We start from the raw sequence: 17613 nt of genomic DNA, 5'->3' as shown, positions 1-17613 counted from the left end.
TAGGAGAGATATAAGATTAAGTACTCAGGTTCTTTTCAGTGTGTAATACTATATGTACCCTATGTATCTATGATTATTGCTAATCTATTATTTTGAAAATGCGCAGGGTCCTCACAGAGAGCATAAAAATATAGTTTATCTTCTAAAAAGTTCCAATTTAAATTATTGTTTATACTTTAGCAGAGCCTAAAGGAAATTCCCCCAGTCTGGTAAGCTCAGTAGGACATACAAAGAGAGAGGCAAAAACCAAGACAGGAGAGTGTACATCTGAATTTTAGACATGACCTTCACATGGCCTTAGCAGACAAGAAGAATAGAAGGATGTCTCTTTACAATCATATAGACCCACAAGAATTCATCTAAAGGACTAAACCTGAAAAATGAAGTGTACATTCACTGTGTACAAACATTCATTATGTTTATTCTGTGGGGTTTTTGTGTTTGTTTTTTGTGAATATTCTTTTTGCTTAATCTTCTTGGGATGATTTATTTCAGCATGGCTTCTCAGTTTTCCTGTCACCGTGCTCAGAATATACTCTTATTTATTAATTGCTCACTAGATAAATTATACAGCTTGTTACTCTACCTTGGCTCTACAATCTTCTGCCTAGTTTCATTAAAATCCTTATTGAGTAAGCATACATGATTAGAATCAAAATGTAACTGAGCTTCTTTTACTAGCTTCTCCTGTCTTATGCTGATGCAGTGCTGGTCCTATTTGATCCTAGTGTTTTGTATTAGTGGACTGCAATCCCTAAGGGAACTGAGGGGGGCATTGTCAAATTTATTTACAGTCTAAATCAGTGAACATAATGCTCTTCTCCTTTCTTCATTCTGTAAGAGCAGATGTCCCATGCTAGTCCCTCAGAACACAAGGACACAAAAACTACACAGGCTTGTATACGTGTTTTGGTCTGACTGTTGTAGGAAATTGGGGTGGAAATGTAGGCCATACAGTCCAGACCTCATGTGTTGGCACTATTCATCCTATCACACAGGCAGACATACTCGTCATTTTACAGGAGACACCCACACTGGGATTCAATTAGTTTGATTTTGGACTCGGGGCAGTACATTTTGCCTCTGTGATAGATGCATCTGGAAGAACTGGCCTGAACTGAAAGACTGGACATCATTATAGCAAAGTAGAGGAAAAGGACAAAGAGGAATTGCAAGAAGATGTACTTCAAATGTCAAAGGTGTAAAGGACTGGTTTTTGTCTAGACTGATTCCCAAAAGAAAATACAGAAACCAAGAGGTTCATCAGAATAATATGATTTTTCAGACCTACTAAACTTGTTAGACAAAAGTGACATTATAATTTTTTTTTTTTTGTCTTGAAGCACAGTAGGTTAAAGACTGCCTTGTTTTTCTTGACAGAGTATTTTAAATATTTATTGAGTTCTTATCCATTTAAATATTTATGTTGTCCTTTGTACCTTCTCTTAATTGCATTGACCTTTGTTGCCTCCTGCTTCATTATGACTTAACTGAACTGAAATTCAGCATGAGACAATTTTTATTCACCACATTTCTGTAGTCTAACTCCTATATGGTGTATGCTCAAATACATTCTGCCAACTCTGAGGGTCAGACTTCCAATTAGAAGATTGAAGATTGCAGATTAGAAATATAGCTCTTTACTTTTTGTTAGATAGGGTAATAATGGTAGCGATAATGTAGACATAGCCTCTGCCAATCCTCATAGTGTTATAGATCCACACCATTGTATTTGCACCAAGAGTATGACAGTCATGGTGATTAGATTCTCATTGTCGATGACTACTTTTGATTAGTCCAATATGATGAAATGCCATTTAGTTGGAAATGTTAAGTCATCCCTTACTGTGTTTTTTAATTTTTATTTTTATTGCAGGGGCCATAAAGATAAAATATTTGTAGTGAAGTGTAATCCACATCATGTAGACAAGCTAGTCACAGTTGGGATGAAGCACATCAAATTTTGGCAGCAAACAGGTACTGCACTGAATATTTTATATTTAATCTGTTTGAGAATGTATATATTTTTAATACAGGAACATCATGTTCTCAGTTAAAGAATTTGTTTTATTTGTAAAGCAATTTTCTAGTTACCAAAATACTAAACTGGTGAAAACCTACCTCTGAATCAGCAAGTGTCACAATATTCCTTTCTCTTTGGAAGTCATTTCCAGCGAATCGTTTTTTAACTCAAGTCATACTATAAAGGATTTCACCTGAACAAGCATCCTTGGCTCTCAGGAAACATGCAATCCTGTAATTCACTTAGGCAGATTATGACCTTTGTTGTGAATATGCCAGCTGGTAGCTAAGAATCTTAGGTGCCTCTGGCACATGGCTAAAAGTGGTGGTGTTTGCACTTCAGGGACTGATATAACACTTCAGCAATCCTTCACTTTCAAGATAGAGCTGTTTTTCAGTCATCAGAGATGACTTCCAGAGACGGAAGCACATGTTTCGAGGTGCTGGGCTGGAAAGATAGATTTGAGGATGGACATTAAAATACATGCCTGGGCAAAACAAAAAAGAAATAAAGAACCAGGTATTGTGCAGAAGTTCAGTTATAGTAATTTATATTTTATCCATTAGGCTAAAAATCATGATGTAGTATCACAAGCATCATGGTAATCTGTTTTTTGTATGACACACAAATTTTGTTTCCTCTTCTAAATAATGAAAAATGAAAATGAGTTTCCCATTATTTAAAAACAGGATAAGATTCTGCAAACTTAAGAAGCAAAATATTCAGAATGGGAAGTAGCTATCAGTCTAGACTTTTCTGTCAAACTGAGAAAGACAGCAAAGGTGATTTCTGATTGAGGATATTTTTTATTCTTCTTGGATTTTTTGTTCTTCATTAATTTTAATCCTATACACTCTACACTAGTACTCAGTAAAAAGATCTCAGAGAGCACCTTCTGTGTATAAAATACGGCAAAGGTAGGCAGCACAAGGGCAGCTAAAAGAAGAACTCAAGACAACTCAAAATTAGGTAGTTTTAAGAAGTTCCTATACTTATACCATACTTTACAGTGTTCAAGCGGTTCAGGTGCTCTCAGTTTAAATTTTTTTTTTTCTGCATTTTTTATGTTTAGGTTATTTTTGTAGTAATTAAATAGACTTGTATTGCTGTTTGCCAAATTCTATTGCAGGAATTTGCATTAAGCATTATCTTACTCCAAGACAAGATTGATTGAATGTCTCTTTGCAATAAAAATGATATATTTTGAACTAAAATTTGCTCAGTGGAATTGGGAATATCTGTCTGGTGTTAACTGTGAAATACATGATGACTTGAAGCAAGAACACCACTGCCTATATTATTTTGTAATTGTATGTGTATTTTTGTCTATAAGCACTCAATTCATGGGTGCATATGGCTGCTTCCTGCTGTCTAAATCAAAGTAAGGCTGTGGCAATTTGGTTCTCTGACAATCAGAAGAGGACCAAACCCTGCCATTCATTCTGCAAGACTGCTGTGATTGTCAGGTTGCCAGTGGACAACTAAAACAAACCTCTACCATCTCATGTGTAGTTGTGGTCACCTCTAAAGAGAAGAAGCTTGGCAGGCTGTTCTGTGCAAAAAATGTTCTGCCAGCCATTGTATTAATTGTTTTTACACAATTCCCCACCAAAATTTATCATTTGCTTGGAAATAACAATCTGAAAAAAGGAGCCCTGTACTGCTTCAAAACTGTCGCTACTAGATTGACTTTCTTTTATTATGTTTTTACCTTGTGCACTGTTTTCAGTATTTCTATTATCTACCATGTCTTAGGCAATCACAAGAGGTGATGGGGTCAAGACATTTGTCCTTTACAGCACTATGGCTACAAACCGAAATATAAAAAGACTTGCTTTTGTTGATACTGCAGGTGGAGGCTTTACATCAAAACGAGGAACATTTGGAACTACTGGAAAACTGGAAACTATGATGAGTGTTTCATATGGGCGAATAGAAGAACTAGTTTTCTCTGGTGCTGCTACTGGAGACATTTATATCTGGAAGGATACTCTGTTGCTTAAGACAGTGAAAGCCCATGATGGACCTGTATTTGCCATGCATGCATTGGATAAGGTATTTACCGTCTTGTGTGATCCATTCATCCTTATTATTTTTGTTCCAATACTGGATTTTAGAATTGTATAACTAACATGTCTCGCAACGAAGTTGCTCAGGTTTTGTACGTGTGTATGTAAGCAATACGTTGTTTTACAATACATAAGTTCTACATTGCACTAACATTGAAAGTGCTTTAATAAACAAAACAGAAAACAAGTTGCACTGGATAAATCTGAATGTGATTAAAATCACAAAACCAATATTAATGAGTTCTGTTATTTAATAGGTGTGTATTTTTAAGCACCACATTATATGTGCTCATCATGTGACCAATGGCTTTCTGACCCGTAAATATGCAGAATTTGTTTTTCACTGTGCTCGTGCGTGTCATTTCCATATTTGTAAACCATAGGAGAGTAATAGGTAATACTTATTGCCTCTTCAACTTGATTCAAAAAATATTTTTGCATTACCAGTTTCCAAAATATGAAAGATGAATTTTTTAATAATTCTATCACTGTATATTAAGCAAGCAAGACTTCAAATATCCAAGGGTTTTGTTTTTCTGAGTTAATTATTCCAGATATGAAAAGTATTTTCCTTCAGGTGCATCAATAAATCTTTAAAAGAAACTATGGCAAAATATATTACTGACATCACATAAATGAGGTTGGGGCAAAGTTTTGCCACTTAAAATCCACTGGCAATTTGAAGATGTTGATACTGGAATATAATTTTTGAGATTATAGTTTCAACTTTAAAAGTATAGCATGAGAAGAAGAATATTAGCTATTAACATTTTTATATATCAAGGTCACTTAAGAACCCCGTGGCTCCACCCTTTCTGGCCCTAAATGATTGCTCCTAGCTTTTCCATCAATATTTCTATTTGATCTTGGCACTCTGTCTTCTAAACATCCTCTTCACTTAGTTTTTTATTGGTTAGTTATTTATGCTGTGTTTTGCACTTACTTGGCACGGATAAAGAGAATCTACCAAGGGAATTAATCAAAGAATTGGTCCCTATGCATTATTAGAACTCAGTCTGGAGCATCTGTTAAGTCCATTGAATTTGGAATAACTTGAGAAGCTGTTATTACAAAATACTGACTCTTCTAAGGATGAGGCATGTATTTTTCCGTATCTTATTTCCACATGCAGAAGAATGTTACGGTCCAGCATTACTATTTACAATAGTGTGCACTCTGCATGGGCGTCTTTATAACCCTAGAAAAGCAACTCTAAATCTTCTCCTCTTACATTTTTTCTTCATAGGTATAGGCTCCAGTATTTTTAATTGGACACATGAATAAAATGCAGGGGAGAATTTATACTGCCTCTGAATGTGTCTTTTTAAATAGTAACATATAAGTGCTGACATTTATGTATGTTTTCATATTGTGATCATACAGGGTTTTGTAACTGGTGGAAAAGATGGAATTGTGGCACTTTGGGATGACATGTTTGAAAGATGTCTGAAGACGTACGCTATTAAAAGAGCAGCACTATCTGCTAGTTCTAAAGGTATTATTTTTCAGTGTGTTTTAATAAGGAATACATGCGTGAAGGCTGGTGAAATGGCAGTAATGGGTGTCAAATCTTTCCAGAACACAAAAGGAACAGTAATATGCTACTTACTACTCTGTGCTGGAATTTTCTGTTTTGATTGATATAAGTTGTATTTCACACAGTCTTTGCCATTTATAGTTTGTTCTGCTATTTCCTCCTCTACTCTGTGACATTTGGCTTTGTTTTCACTGAAGAAATGATTTTCAAAAGAAATGTTGCAAGCCTGTGAGTCTGCCTGTTCCAATATCTGTTCTGTTTAGCAGCTAGCTTCCTCAACTGGCCAAATTTCATGTAGTAAGACCAGGGTCCCTATGAGTTGGAAAGACCTGTTAAATTGTACTTCCTAAGGCATCAGTGTGGAAGTCTGTAAAGTGGTATTCACAGATAATCACAGAATTAATGTCCATGTTGCTGGAGCATCTGAACCCCTTATGCACTGTCACTGTTAAACCAATAAAATATCAATCTTAATATTGCCACAAGACAGATGGGCACAAGCTTCCCTCCTTTGAACTGTTAATTAAATCCGTGGATTATATAGTAGTTTGATCAGGCAAGTGTATCTCATGTTTCATGATTTTAAACAGCTTTTAAATATAGATTAAATAAGCTGTATGAACTACAGGTGATATGAGGCTCTTTTTTATTTCACAATAAAAACCTAAAATTAATATCTCTGTATTCTTCAGGTTTACTTTTAGAAGACAATCCCTCTATTCGAGCCATCAGTCTAGGACATGGGCATATACTAGTAGGAACTAAAAATGGAGAGATACTTGAAATTGATAAAAGTGGCCCTATGACTCTACTTGTTCAGGTATTGTATGGATCGTCCATATCAAAATATTCCCTGTAGAAATACAAGACATTATAACATTTTCCCAGTCATTTTCTTTCTGTTTTCATTAATCCTGTTGGCCACTGTTGCTTTCCTTGCTCAGGCAGAAGTTGATGCTTTCTTATGTAAATGACTTTTGAGATTCACTGTGGATTACAGAATTCTGAAGGTAAAACAAACAGTCCATTAAGTTCAAAGGCTGATGAGACCTTTTATGAATTTTTTAGACACTTTAGGACCCAACATAAAAATGAAAAATTAAGAGTAGAGCTAACACAATTTATTTGACAGTGTGGTTCCATTTATTTGCTTTTACTGAAATAATATAGTGTATTCTGAAGGATCCTATACTTTAATTTGTGAAAAACTGTTTTAGCGTTATGATAGCTTTCTACAGTGACACACGCTTGTCACTGCATGTGTTGCAAAGCATAAAGAGGTCTCTTTTTGCAAGACAAAGTATTTTGCAAAGTTTGGTTAAATAATTTTCATATATATGTCCACTGATGTATTTGATGTTGCTTTGGTTTAGTGTCTTGAATAACCCTAATGACTCTATGTAGAAAATGGTATATATCATTTACTGAGTTATAATTTGCCAAGTTTTTACTTTTTTGTTTTCTATAACTGACTAAATTAATATTGTTTTTTACAAAAATATTGTTTCTTTGATATTTTTCTTTCCAGTTAGTTCTGATCACATAAAGTAATCTTTCAAATTTGTATTGCCTGTATGACAGCCTTACCAACCTAAATGTGCAAAGTTGTATTTTATAAATTAACTCATTCACTAATTTGGAATTGCAATCGCATGCCAATAAAGTTCCCTTCACATGAATACTAAGGTTGTGAGATAGTAAAATTACCTTAAAATTACCTGATTGCTCTGAGTTTTCTGATAGAGAGAAGTGTTATTCATTGTCATCCATCTTAAATTACATGTTTGCATGCATCAACTTGAGCCAAAATAGAAAATACGTAAGGTATAATCAAGCTGTCATGACAGTTCCTCCCCTTTTTCTTTTAATGGTATTTTTCCATCTCAACAAAAATGCCAGTTACTGAACTGAAATCCAGATTGAGAATAGTAAGAAATTATTTAACCTTGAGATACAGTGCCAACAAGCTGTACGCAAGTTGACGGAAACTTAGAAAAAGCAGGAAGAGTGATTAAAAAACTTGAAAACTGAGCTCTGAGGAAAGATCAAAACAACTAAGTATGTGTATGTGGGTTCTCCGGAATCTAAAAAATTATATAAACCTTGAAGACAGATTAGCCCCTATTAGGATTTCAGGATAAAGTCCTGTTTGGGGCATAACTATTTCCTGTTCAAGTCTGGAAGAGAGAGCATTGGAAGAACAGGAATTACAGCTAATAGTAGTGGAGGAGATCTGGAAGAGTATATTTTAGATGTTTATCAGAGGAAACAGACCAGACATTCAGGTCTCTCTGAATGTGGAAAATTTTTGAGAGGAGTTGGTGAAAGCCTTATTGCCTGAGACTTGTAAAAGGAGGCACAGCAAGTGCTAGAATGTATGACATAAACCCAAATGCATTATTTTCTCTTATATTAAGTGATTTCCTTTAGGGACACATGGAGGGAGAAGTCTGGGGCTTGGCAGCTCATCCTCTCTTACCTGTCTGTGCAACAGTGAGTGATGATAAAACACTACGAATCTGGGAACTTTCGTCCCAGCACCGCATGCTGGCAGTGAGGAAACTCAAAAAAGGTAATTCTCATTTGGCCATACACTGTGATAGTAATGATACTACTCTATTTCTGTAACAGTTCCATCTTTGCTTTTGGTGCACATCATAGGCATTAATTAGGTAGGAAGAGGGCACAGTCATTAAGAAATTGGAAGCGTAGGAAGTAAATTGTCTTTGGCATGTGTCAAGTCAATGAAAAGGGTAGAAAGAAAAAGGATTATAATCTATTGTAATGAATAATAACTAAATTAACTTTAATCTATTTTTCTCTGATTCCAAGGCAAATGAGTTGACCTCAGAATCATTGTCCTTCCTAAGAATACTTAAGGCCAGCATATTTGTTGCTGACATTAGAAAGTTTCCTTATAAAGACAAATGTAATATTTTCTGCGTGTTGAGTACAATCAGCCTTCAGTGGCAATATGAACCTTACATGTTATACCAGCTTCTCTGAAAATGAACAGTTTTCCTGCCCTCTCCTCTGTATAAAATTAGATGTGCTATGTTGAAATGCTGCCTTCTCAAAATTACTTTTATTTCGTTTACTCATTGATATCCTTCAGGAAATTTTACGGTGTAAATTCAACATGCTTCATTTTCAGTGACAGATCCAGAGCACAGGAACTCTGACTGGCTGAGGGAAAACAGAGTCAAATGTTTTGGAGAGGTGAACTCAGGGACCAATGAGGATTAGCTGTATGAGAGATTATGGTCAGAAATAATGTTGAGGCAAAAAGTAAGTGGAGGGAGTGTAGTACCTCTCTGTTTTAAATGTGCTCCACCTGAAAGGAACCATTATTCAGTCACATAACAAAGAAGCTTTCAAGTGTAGTATCGTTGAAAGACATTTAGTTATGCTGCCCATAATGAGTCTTTGAATTTTCCATCTGGATATCCTTTCTGTATGTTTTTGGGTTTTGTGGGGTTTTTGGGTTTTGGTTGGTTTTTTTTTTTTTAATTTATTTCTCTCATTGGTGTGTTTAGAATGTAGTTGGAAGGTGTTGTTTGCACCTAAACCCATTTCAAGACTGATCAAATCACCATTGTCAACTCAAGAACAGCCTATACAGAGGGTACATTCCCATTTAGTAAAACATTAATCATAGCACTCCTATCACATAATATATTTGTTTTAATAAGTAACAAATCTATTTTAAAAGTATATATTTGATGTAAAAACCTTTCAGCTGCAGTTTACTGATGGTTTTCTCAATCCCAATTTGTAAACCTTAAGATACTCATTCCATTTTCTTTTGTAGGTGGACGATGCTGTGCCTTTTCTCCTGATGGGAAAGCCTTGGCTGTAGGGTTGAATGATGGGAGTTTTCTGGTAGTAAATGCTGACACTGTTGAAGACATGGTCTCTTTTCACCACAGAAAGGAAATGATCTCGGATATAAAGTTTTCACGAGGTATAATCAGATGATAAGGTGAAAGGGAAGTGTTTATCTTGGAGTTTGTTTTTCTCCTCTAGACAAAAGATTGAATGTTCGGAAGGTAGACTGGCTTTATATGTGCTCCATGCATTTAAATACTTTACAATTCTGCCTGGTTGTATGCAGCCTAGTATAATGGGGCCCACTTCCAACTGGTGCATTTGGAGGCATTGCAGTAATGAAAATGCATAACAATAATAATTATAATGTGTACACCTTTAATAACCTCAGTGTCTCTTCTTTACAGAATCAGGAAAGTACCTGGCTGTGGCTTCCCATGACAATTTTGTAGATATTTACAATGTACTTACAAGCAAAAGAGTTGGCATTTGTAAAGGTGCATCTAGCTATATCACACACATTGACTGGGACTCAAGAGGTAAAATGTTTGACCAGAGATACAGATTTAAAATGCCTATAAAATGGAATATCAGAAAACTGTTCTCGTACCAGTTACTAAGATAAACTGTAACTACTAATGCAAATGATTTTCCAACCTCAAGCACCATATGGGTTCAGTTCAATTATATTTGTTGGTTGAATTCATTCTCACTTTGTAGCATTTGTACCAGCATACATGGTACTTCACTGCTGACAACATATGACTAAAATGTCACTTATGAACATAATATTGCTTTTCTTTGCCATGTTCTTTTATAGTTTTGTAGTGTGTGGCACATTTTTCTTTTCCACCTTTTATGTCCAATTTCCTTTCTTCTTTGCTGAGCATTACATGGCAATCACTGCAATGAAGTTAGAGCGCCTTATTGTCACAACTAATTAAGTCTAGCAGGATTGATAATGAGCTTGTGCAAATAAGCCTTCCTGATATGATTCTATGTGGAACCACCTGTGTGTCTGAGCCCAGCTTCCCCTGTTGTGCTAGTCCCAAAATCTGATGCAAGCTCACTGACAGCAACAGGAGCTAAACACCTTTCAGAATCCATTCAGGTCTGCATGCCATTCTTGAGCTAGTAAGCCATGCTGCAACTGAGCTGGCACTGTGTGCCTGCTTACAACCCTGATAATCTGACTACTAATAGCTGTACACCCAATAACAGCAATTTGATACTACTGGTGTATCTGTAGTAGCCAGTTCTTGGATCTGTTACATGTGCAGATATAAAGTATAAGAAAACTGAAAACTCTTTGTGCCCTTAATGGTATTTATTGGAAACTTTATATGAACATCTGGATGTAAAGGATTAATATACTAAATTGTATAACCTGTCTTATACAGGTCAGATAGGAAGGGCATGATACTACTATAGTCCCATGTTGCACTCATGTAACAAAGGGCAAGATACCCAGTGAAAATACAGCAATGTTGGAACTGCGCTACTTCATATCAGTTGATAATCTAATCCAGTGTTTCTCAGTAAAAGAGTGCTTTCCCTGGCAGTTATGCAGTTTCGATATTGTAGAACTGCTTTTATGATAATAAATCCCCACAAGATTTCTTACAGTAGTATATAATTTTAAAAATTCAGAAAATACCTTTCATTTTCTTATATCAGAAATATTGTAAAACTGAATTTGAAAGCATTTTTTGCTTCTTCATGCACAAATATTTGCTAATACATCATCAATTGCATACAGGATTATCTTTATAATATCACAGTATTTGTATGGGTATGGTAAACTTCATACACAAGGACAGTTTGGTGTGTAGTTGGACTATATGCCAGTTAGGCAGTGCAAAATAGACAGGAGCTTACAATGTTTTTAACTTCTGGCAAAGCTGTCTTGCAAAATTGTTATGAAAATTAATAGCATACACTTTTTTTTTTACTTTCCATTATTGTGATGATGAAAACACAAGCAAAATATTTCTTATCAGAAGAAAGTGATTCGCTGCAAGGCAGTAATTTTTTAAGGATGTCGGATGGTATTTAAAATATTACTTCTTCAGTGAATCAGGAGTACAGGATTCTTATGAGAGTGATTCTAAGCATCCACTTTACTTTTGCTATAAATAACTCTCTGGAGGATAATTTCTTAGCTTACCCCCAGAAATCTCTTCACTCAATCAAAAGAAAGTTCATAATACTCATAATAATGAATAAGATTCATAATAAACTCTTATTTCGTATCCAGGAAAGTTATTGCAAGTCAATTCTGGTGCCAAAGAACAACTATTTTTTGAAGCACCAAGGGGGAAAAGGCATATTATAAGAATTGCTGAGGTACGAATTATGCTTACTGGATTTTTTAATGTGAAAGTTATTTTTCTGGACTGTTGAAAATTAGCTTATTTTGTCTTCAAATGGGATATTTATTCCTTTTAAAATACTATATTTACACTGGTTAGAATTAGAATTATTTAATCATTCTGTATAGTGTCTTTCCTAGCATTTGTAAATGGTAGAACTTGCAAGTTTCTGTTTGTATCTCTAAACTTATTTTGGTTTGTTTAATAGCAGTCATTTCCCATCCTCCCCTTCCCTGAACAATCACTTGTTTTCTGTGTAATCAGTGTGCATACAGGTTATAAACCATCTTTAAACAGGATGACCTGGCTTTTAATGATTTTGATTATTTGTGACACATAATTCTTCTACAAAGCCACCAATGTTTAGCACCTCAGAAAAATCTTTAAGGGGATTTGTATCCAAATCATGCCCTACCTTGGGAAAGCAGGAATGTTTAAACTTTTAAGCCTTTTGATGAAGATATGCAGTTTATATTAACAAGCTGGAAACAGTGAACAGTTTCTAAGAACACTAAAAAAGTTATGTTAGTATCAAACATAAAAAAAATATACTCATGAAACCAGTGTGTATTTTGTAGATATTAAGATGAATTCTTTTGGGAAAATTTTGATTGCAGATAGAGAAGATCGATTGGGACACCTGGACGTGTGTTCTTGGTCCTACTTGTGAAGGAATTTGGCCCACGCACAGTGATGTCACCGTTGTAAATGCAGCTAGTCTTACAAAAGACGGAACACTATTAGCTACAGGAGACGATTTTGGTTTTGTGAAGCTTTTTTCATATCCAGTGAAGGTAATAAGCATATTTATTTCTGTCATTAGAAACTGCGCAAGAAAAGGAATTAAGGAAGACACTGTTCGCAATATGTCAGACTGCTAATATGCGAATTCTTTGTGCTACAGGGCCAACATGCAAAATTCAAGAAGTATGTGGGTCACAGTGCACAGGTAACCAATGTTCGGTGGTTACACAATGATTCTGTGCTGCTGACTGTAGGTGGTGCTGATACAGCTTTGATGATCTGGACCAGAGAATTTTTGGGCATTCAGGAGAGTAAGCTGGTTGATAGTGAAGAATCAGACACAGATGCAGAAGAAGATGGAGGTAAAAAGGATTGTATAAAACATGTCTTTAATTTAGTCTTCATTCCACAGAGACTCACACAGGCGTTTAACTTGAAGTGGGCAAGAAACTTCCATGTGCTAAAGTTCAGTGTAGGGAGAGCTTGGTAGGATTTGTTTCCTTCCTTTTATTGGTGCAGATCTTCTTGTTTTCTACTCTTCCGCTATGAAACAAGGGTAGTTTGTTTTATTTTATGTTTTATTTTTCTAAGGTTATGATAGTGATGTTGCAAGAGAAAAAGCAATTGACTATACCACTAAGATCTATGCAGTAAGCATCCGAGAAATGGAAGGGACAAAACCACATCAACAGCTGAAGGAAGTTTCAGTAGAAGAGAGGTATGTCACACAAAGGCATTTGTTTCCAAATGTACATTACATTCTTTTGAATCTCTTTTCATTCAAGTAAAATTAGTCCTTAGAAATAAGACAGGAATTTTAAAATTCACAAGGTAACATTTAAAATGGTGTTCACAGGGTACAATGTGTTAATGTGATGGAGAAAAATATGTGTATGTAAGTAAAACACCTGTGAGTGTTGTGTTCTCTTCTGCTATTCACATAAGCAGTTATATTCTTTCCTAATTAGTGTATGTAGCTGTGCATATGTCTGCAGCAGGGTATTTGTGATAGGGTGAGCTTGTAAATACTTTGTAGGTAAGTCTTTTGGAGATGTTCTCTTTGAAAGATTTTCAGTTGCTTATAGTTGCATTAGTTTGTTACTGTTAAAGCTCAAATTTCCCATGGCACACGTTGGCCTTAGGCTGAATTATTCTGAAAAAAATAAACTAGAAGGAGAACAGTATTGGAGAGGACAGTAAAGAATAGAGAGTGAGGTCCAGACCTAGGGGAGTGGGTGAGTGAAAACTCTGACTGGGACAGGACTTCTGGGACAGAACAGGAGTACCTATTACCAGTAAGGTATAGTCCCTTTCATAATCTGGAACAGTAAATCTACACCAGTGAACCGAGTTGATGACTCAACTGTGAATCCATGCAGTCTCTTTTGATAGAATTGCTTTTTATAAGTGGTCATTCTTTTATCGTGAGTTTTCTTGCTTTTGCCCAGTGTTGGGCACTGACAAAAAAGGACTGCTGTGTGTTAACCCACAGAAAGAATTTAAGCTTAGTTGTTTCCCTTCAGTTTACCCAGAACACATGACTAGTAACAATGCCAATAGTGTGATGGCATATTATTCTCCCCACAGGGATCCTGCCCTAGTTAAAGAACAGGATGTACAGTCCTCAGGGAATGCAGCGGGTGCAGAACTAAGCACTGGTACGCTGTGTAGGATCCCTGCCGCAGGTATTGCAAAAGATAAGAGAGCCGTGTGTAGAAAGAGGCCAGGATGGCAAGAAGGGAGTGCTCTGGAGCCCGTGGAGAGCTGCCTTCTTGCTGTTTCTGCTTCTGTCGCAGAGCTTCTTGGAGATGGTTGGCAAATAGAATATTTTGCAGGTAGCCTGTAACTCTGTGTACCTCATTTCCTGCTGTCAGCTGAGAGAAGTACAGCTGAATTTGCAGAAAAACTGCATACTCATAGCTGCAAGCGGAGATCATTTAAGCAGTTCTTTGAACAAACATGTAACACATAATTACATTGAACAGATTAAGGTCTAAGGTTCTCTTACTTGACTACTGAGAAGTAGTGGCAGTTTCTGAGATTTTTGGCTTTAAATCTCCTTGGTTTTCTGATCTGCAAGATGCAAAATGGAGTTACTAATACTTCCTAATCTCTTGCAGACCTTTGAAAAATAAACTAGTTTATGTTTTTAAAGCTCTCAAAGAATGCAATGCTGAACATCATGGACAGAAAGTAATAATAATTTTTCACTCAGTATTTGAATAGGAGAACAAATGTTGGGTGTGAAAAATGAGAATAAAAATGTTGTGCCCCCCTTTTTTTTATCACAACATTTTAAGAAAAACATGCAGCAGGAGGATTAGTGGGTTTTTTTCAGTAAAATGTTGGACCATAACTATTTCTTTTCTCCTTGTTTTAAGGATATCTCTTCCCATTTTTTCATTTATTCATATAAAGTCTTTGTTCCTCCATTTTTCTACAAAAGGTGTAGTGTATTATCCGGTAAACATGAATGTTTTGAGATTGAGTTAAAAAAGGAAAAATTTCTTTTTATTTTGGGTGGATACTGCTAAATTGTTATTATACATGAAATAACAAGTGCCAATGTTACAATGGCCAGATGTTTTACACCAGAAGCCCTTATATCTTCCAGCTGCTTTATTCTGCTTTGATGATGCAAAAGCAACTGTAGAGTGAGTTTAATTGACCGATTAAGCTGGGCTTACAATTGTTTTGTACTAGTGAATTACCAACAATATGAGCATAAGCATCAGTCTCTTCTGCAGCTTTTCAGCACTATTTCAGTCCAGGAGTGAAAATCACCACAGTTGCTTTGGGTCCCTAGGAAGCTTTCCATCTCTGAAACCTGGCCACAGGTCTGCTGCCTGATGCAATCGAGTACCCTCCTTCTTAGAGGAGTATCTCAGTCTGCCATGCACACTGTGGGCTTCCTGACTTTTGAGTCTGTCCATGTTCTCAATCCTACTATGCATGAGCTGATAAAGCTGAACTTGCTGTGTTGCTGTGTAGGAAGGCACCCCCTGAAATGAACAAGCAGTTTGCCTTTTTCAACCTTTTTAACAAAACATATAGTACCTGCAAAGCAGCATGTAACAAAACAAATGAAGCAGGCTTCCTGTTTGTCACACTAATACTGATAATCCGTAATGCAGGGAAAACGTGCTTTGTGGTATCCAACACTACAAAGCAACACTGGAGCTGGAAGCTCTTCTAGCATGCCCAAGTGTTTCCACACTACCCACTCTGTTTATAGCTGGTGGGCCTAATTAAATGGGTAGACACCTCCTCTGCAGTGAGGTTGCCTCCAATTTCCATATAGTCTCTTCATAATGACTGCACACGAAAATAGCATATTGTAGCCTGTCTGAAGGAATAATCTATCCCATAACAAGTTCTAGACTGAAGAGAACAAAAAGGAAGGTTTTAACATTCTCCATATCTTTTTTTCTTCTTACTGTCTCTATGTAATCAACAGTTTTGTACTTAATTTTAAAATAGCTTAAAAATAAACCCTCATAACTGTCCTTTCCATCTTTTCTGCTAAAGAGTCATGGCTATTCTACACATTTTTTAATGTCATCTTTCAAGTAGAGCTACTCAAATATAATCACATCTTTGGCATTTAGAATTTGCTGTTCTGAAAATTTGTCAGCAGATCCCATACTTTTCATATATAGCTTGTTAGACAAAGATATATTCATTTCCCTTTCTTCATCAGATTAATATAAATTACCATAATTTATAGTCAAACAGTTTGAAGCAGAAATTTTATGGTGAAATGTAGGCAAAACTGCAATTTCTGAGGGTGTTGTGCTGGGATAGGGCCTTAAGCTGTGAAAGGTACTGGGTTTTGGATGCAGTAAGATGACATTAATGTTGGCTACTACACCTGTCAAAGACTTCAGTTTTTAGCCACAGTTGTACCAATACATGCACAATTTATGCAGAATCTCGACACTCCCAATTATGAGTGCTTCAGACTGAAGCTGAGTTCTCTCGTAAGACATACGAATTATGAGGTAAGCTTCATAGCTGTGCCAGATTTCTTCTTTTCTGAGAATACAAAAGAATGCAGCAGCTGATGAAGGATTTGACTGACCATGTTCTAAAAGCTTCCTGAAAGCACTGGGTTGAATTTTCTTTGCACCTACAAGGGTCCAAAGTGACAGTTGATCAAGCCAGATAAGATTAAAAGTCTACAAGTACTCAACTGTCAGTGTTCAGGAAAACTTAAGTTCTAAATCAGTGGGTTTTCAGGATATGTGGCCTTGAAATCTCTCTGCACCAGGGCTGAGTGAGGTGACAACAAGTAATATTGAAGCCAGTTCACAAAGCTTTACTTTTTCTGCAAAAAGCACAGCTGAAGTAGCCTCTCCCAGTCCCTTCAGATATGAGGAAGGGAACCAAGAGGATGTATTCTATTCTCTCTCAGGCAGGTACATGGGAAAACCTGGTAGACTTTTGAAGGGGAAGACTGGAGAAAATATTCCAAATCCCAAATCTTTCCTCTTTGTAATTGTGCAGTATGTCTGTATGAAGACCCCAAAGATTGTGCATTTGATGGGACTGTGAATACTCTGAGAATGATAACATACTGTCTAAATTTTGAAAATTATTTTACAAGCTGGAAGGCCATTTAAGATAGCAGCAGTGAGTTAATCACAAGACCTGAAAAACTGTCGGTTCACTGCATTGCAAAATGCAGTGAGGTTCCAAGAAAAAAGAACTGTCCCCCTTGCTGTCTTTTCAGTGTGTGTCTGAGAAAGGAAAAATTGTGAGTTATTCATAGATATAGTGGGTAGAAACCCAGAATTAAACAAAGTAAGTTTAAATTAAGAAAAGAAAAAAATAGAGCAAAACAAACTTGCAGCTTCCAGCTCAAGCAGGAGACAGGAATAGCTGGGGCAGTTGCTTTGAGCTGCTTCTTGGGGGCAAGGAATTTAAGCTCACTATGTTTCTTTCTTTAAATAGTAATGCTCAGAATATGAATTGTTGCTTAAAAAGTTATTTCCCTGCTTATATAATACAAATACACTTCAAAGGTATTATGTGACACCT

The 17613-nt window shown here is 36.1% G+C and overlaps 1 protein-coding gene across 10 annotated transcripts in view; it reads left to right on the top strand.

Moving 5' to 3' along the window:
* Positions 1-17613, top strand: part of EML6 (EMAP like 6) — a 123673-nt gene that overhangs the window by 80363 nt on the left and 25697 nt on the right. For all 10 annotated transcript variants that reach the window (XR_011325488.1, XR_011325491.1, XR_011325487.1 and 7 more), the window contains exons 18-28: positions 1877-1977; positions 3876-4078; positions 5476-5587; positions 6322-6449; positions 8060-8201; positions 9441-9593; positions 9865-9996; positions 11715-11803; positions 12447-12623; positions 12734-12935; positions 13165-13291. Coding sequence is in view for 5 of the 10 variants with exons in the window: in XM_069787698.1 (XP_069643799.1) it covers positions 1877-1977; positions 3876-4078; positions 5476-5587; positions 6322-6449; positions 8060-8201; positions 9441-9593; positions 9865-9996; positions 11715-11803; positions 12447-12623; positions 12734-12935; positions 13165-13291 (1566 nt within the window). In the remaining 5 variants the exon portion in view is untranslated. The remainder of the gene's footprint in view (positions 1-1876; positions 1978-3875; positions 4079-5475; positions 5588-6321; positions 6450-8059; positions 8202-9440; positions 9594-9864; positions 9997-11714; positions 11804-12446; positions 12624-12733; positions 12936-13164; positions 13292-17613) is intronic.

The sequence above is a fragment of the Haliaeetus albicilla genome, chromosome 7 (genome assembly GCF_947461875.1).
Source record: "Haliaeetus albicilla chromosome 7, bHalAlb1.1, whole genome shotgun sequence".
NCBI classification, from domain to species: domain Eukaryota; kingdom Metazoa; phylum Chordata; class Aves; order Accipitriformes; family Accipitridae; genus Haliaeetus; species Haliaeetus albicilla.
The sequence above is the reverse complement of the archived record's forward strand: the minus strand, read 5'-3'. Positions and strand labels throughout refer to the sequence as shown.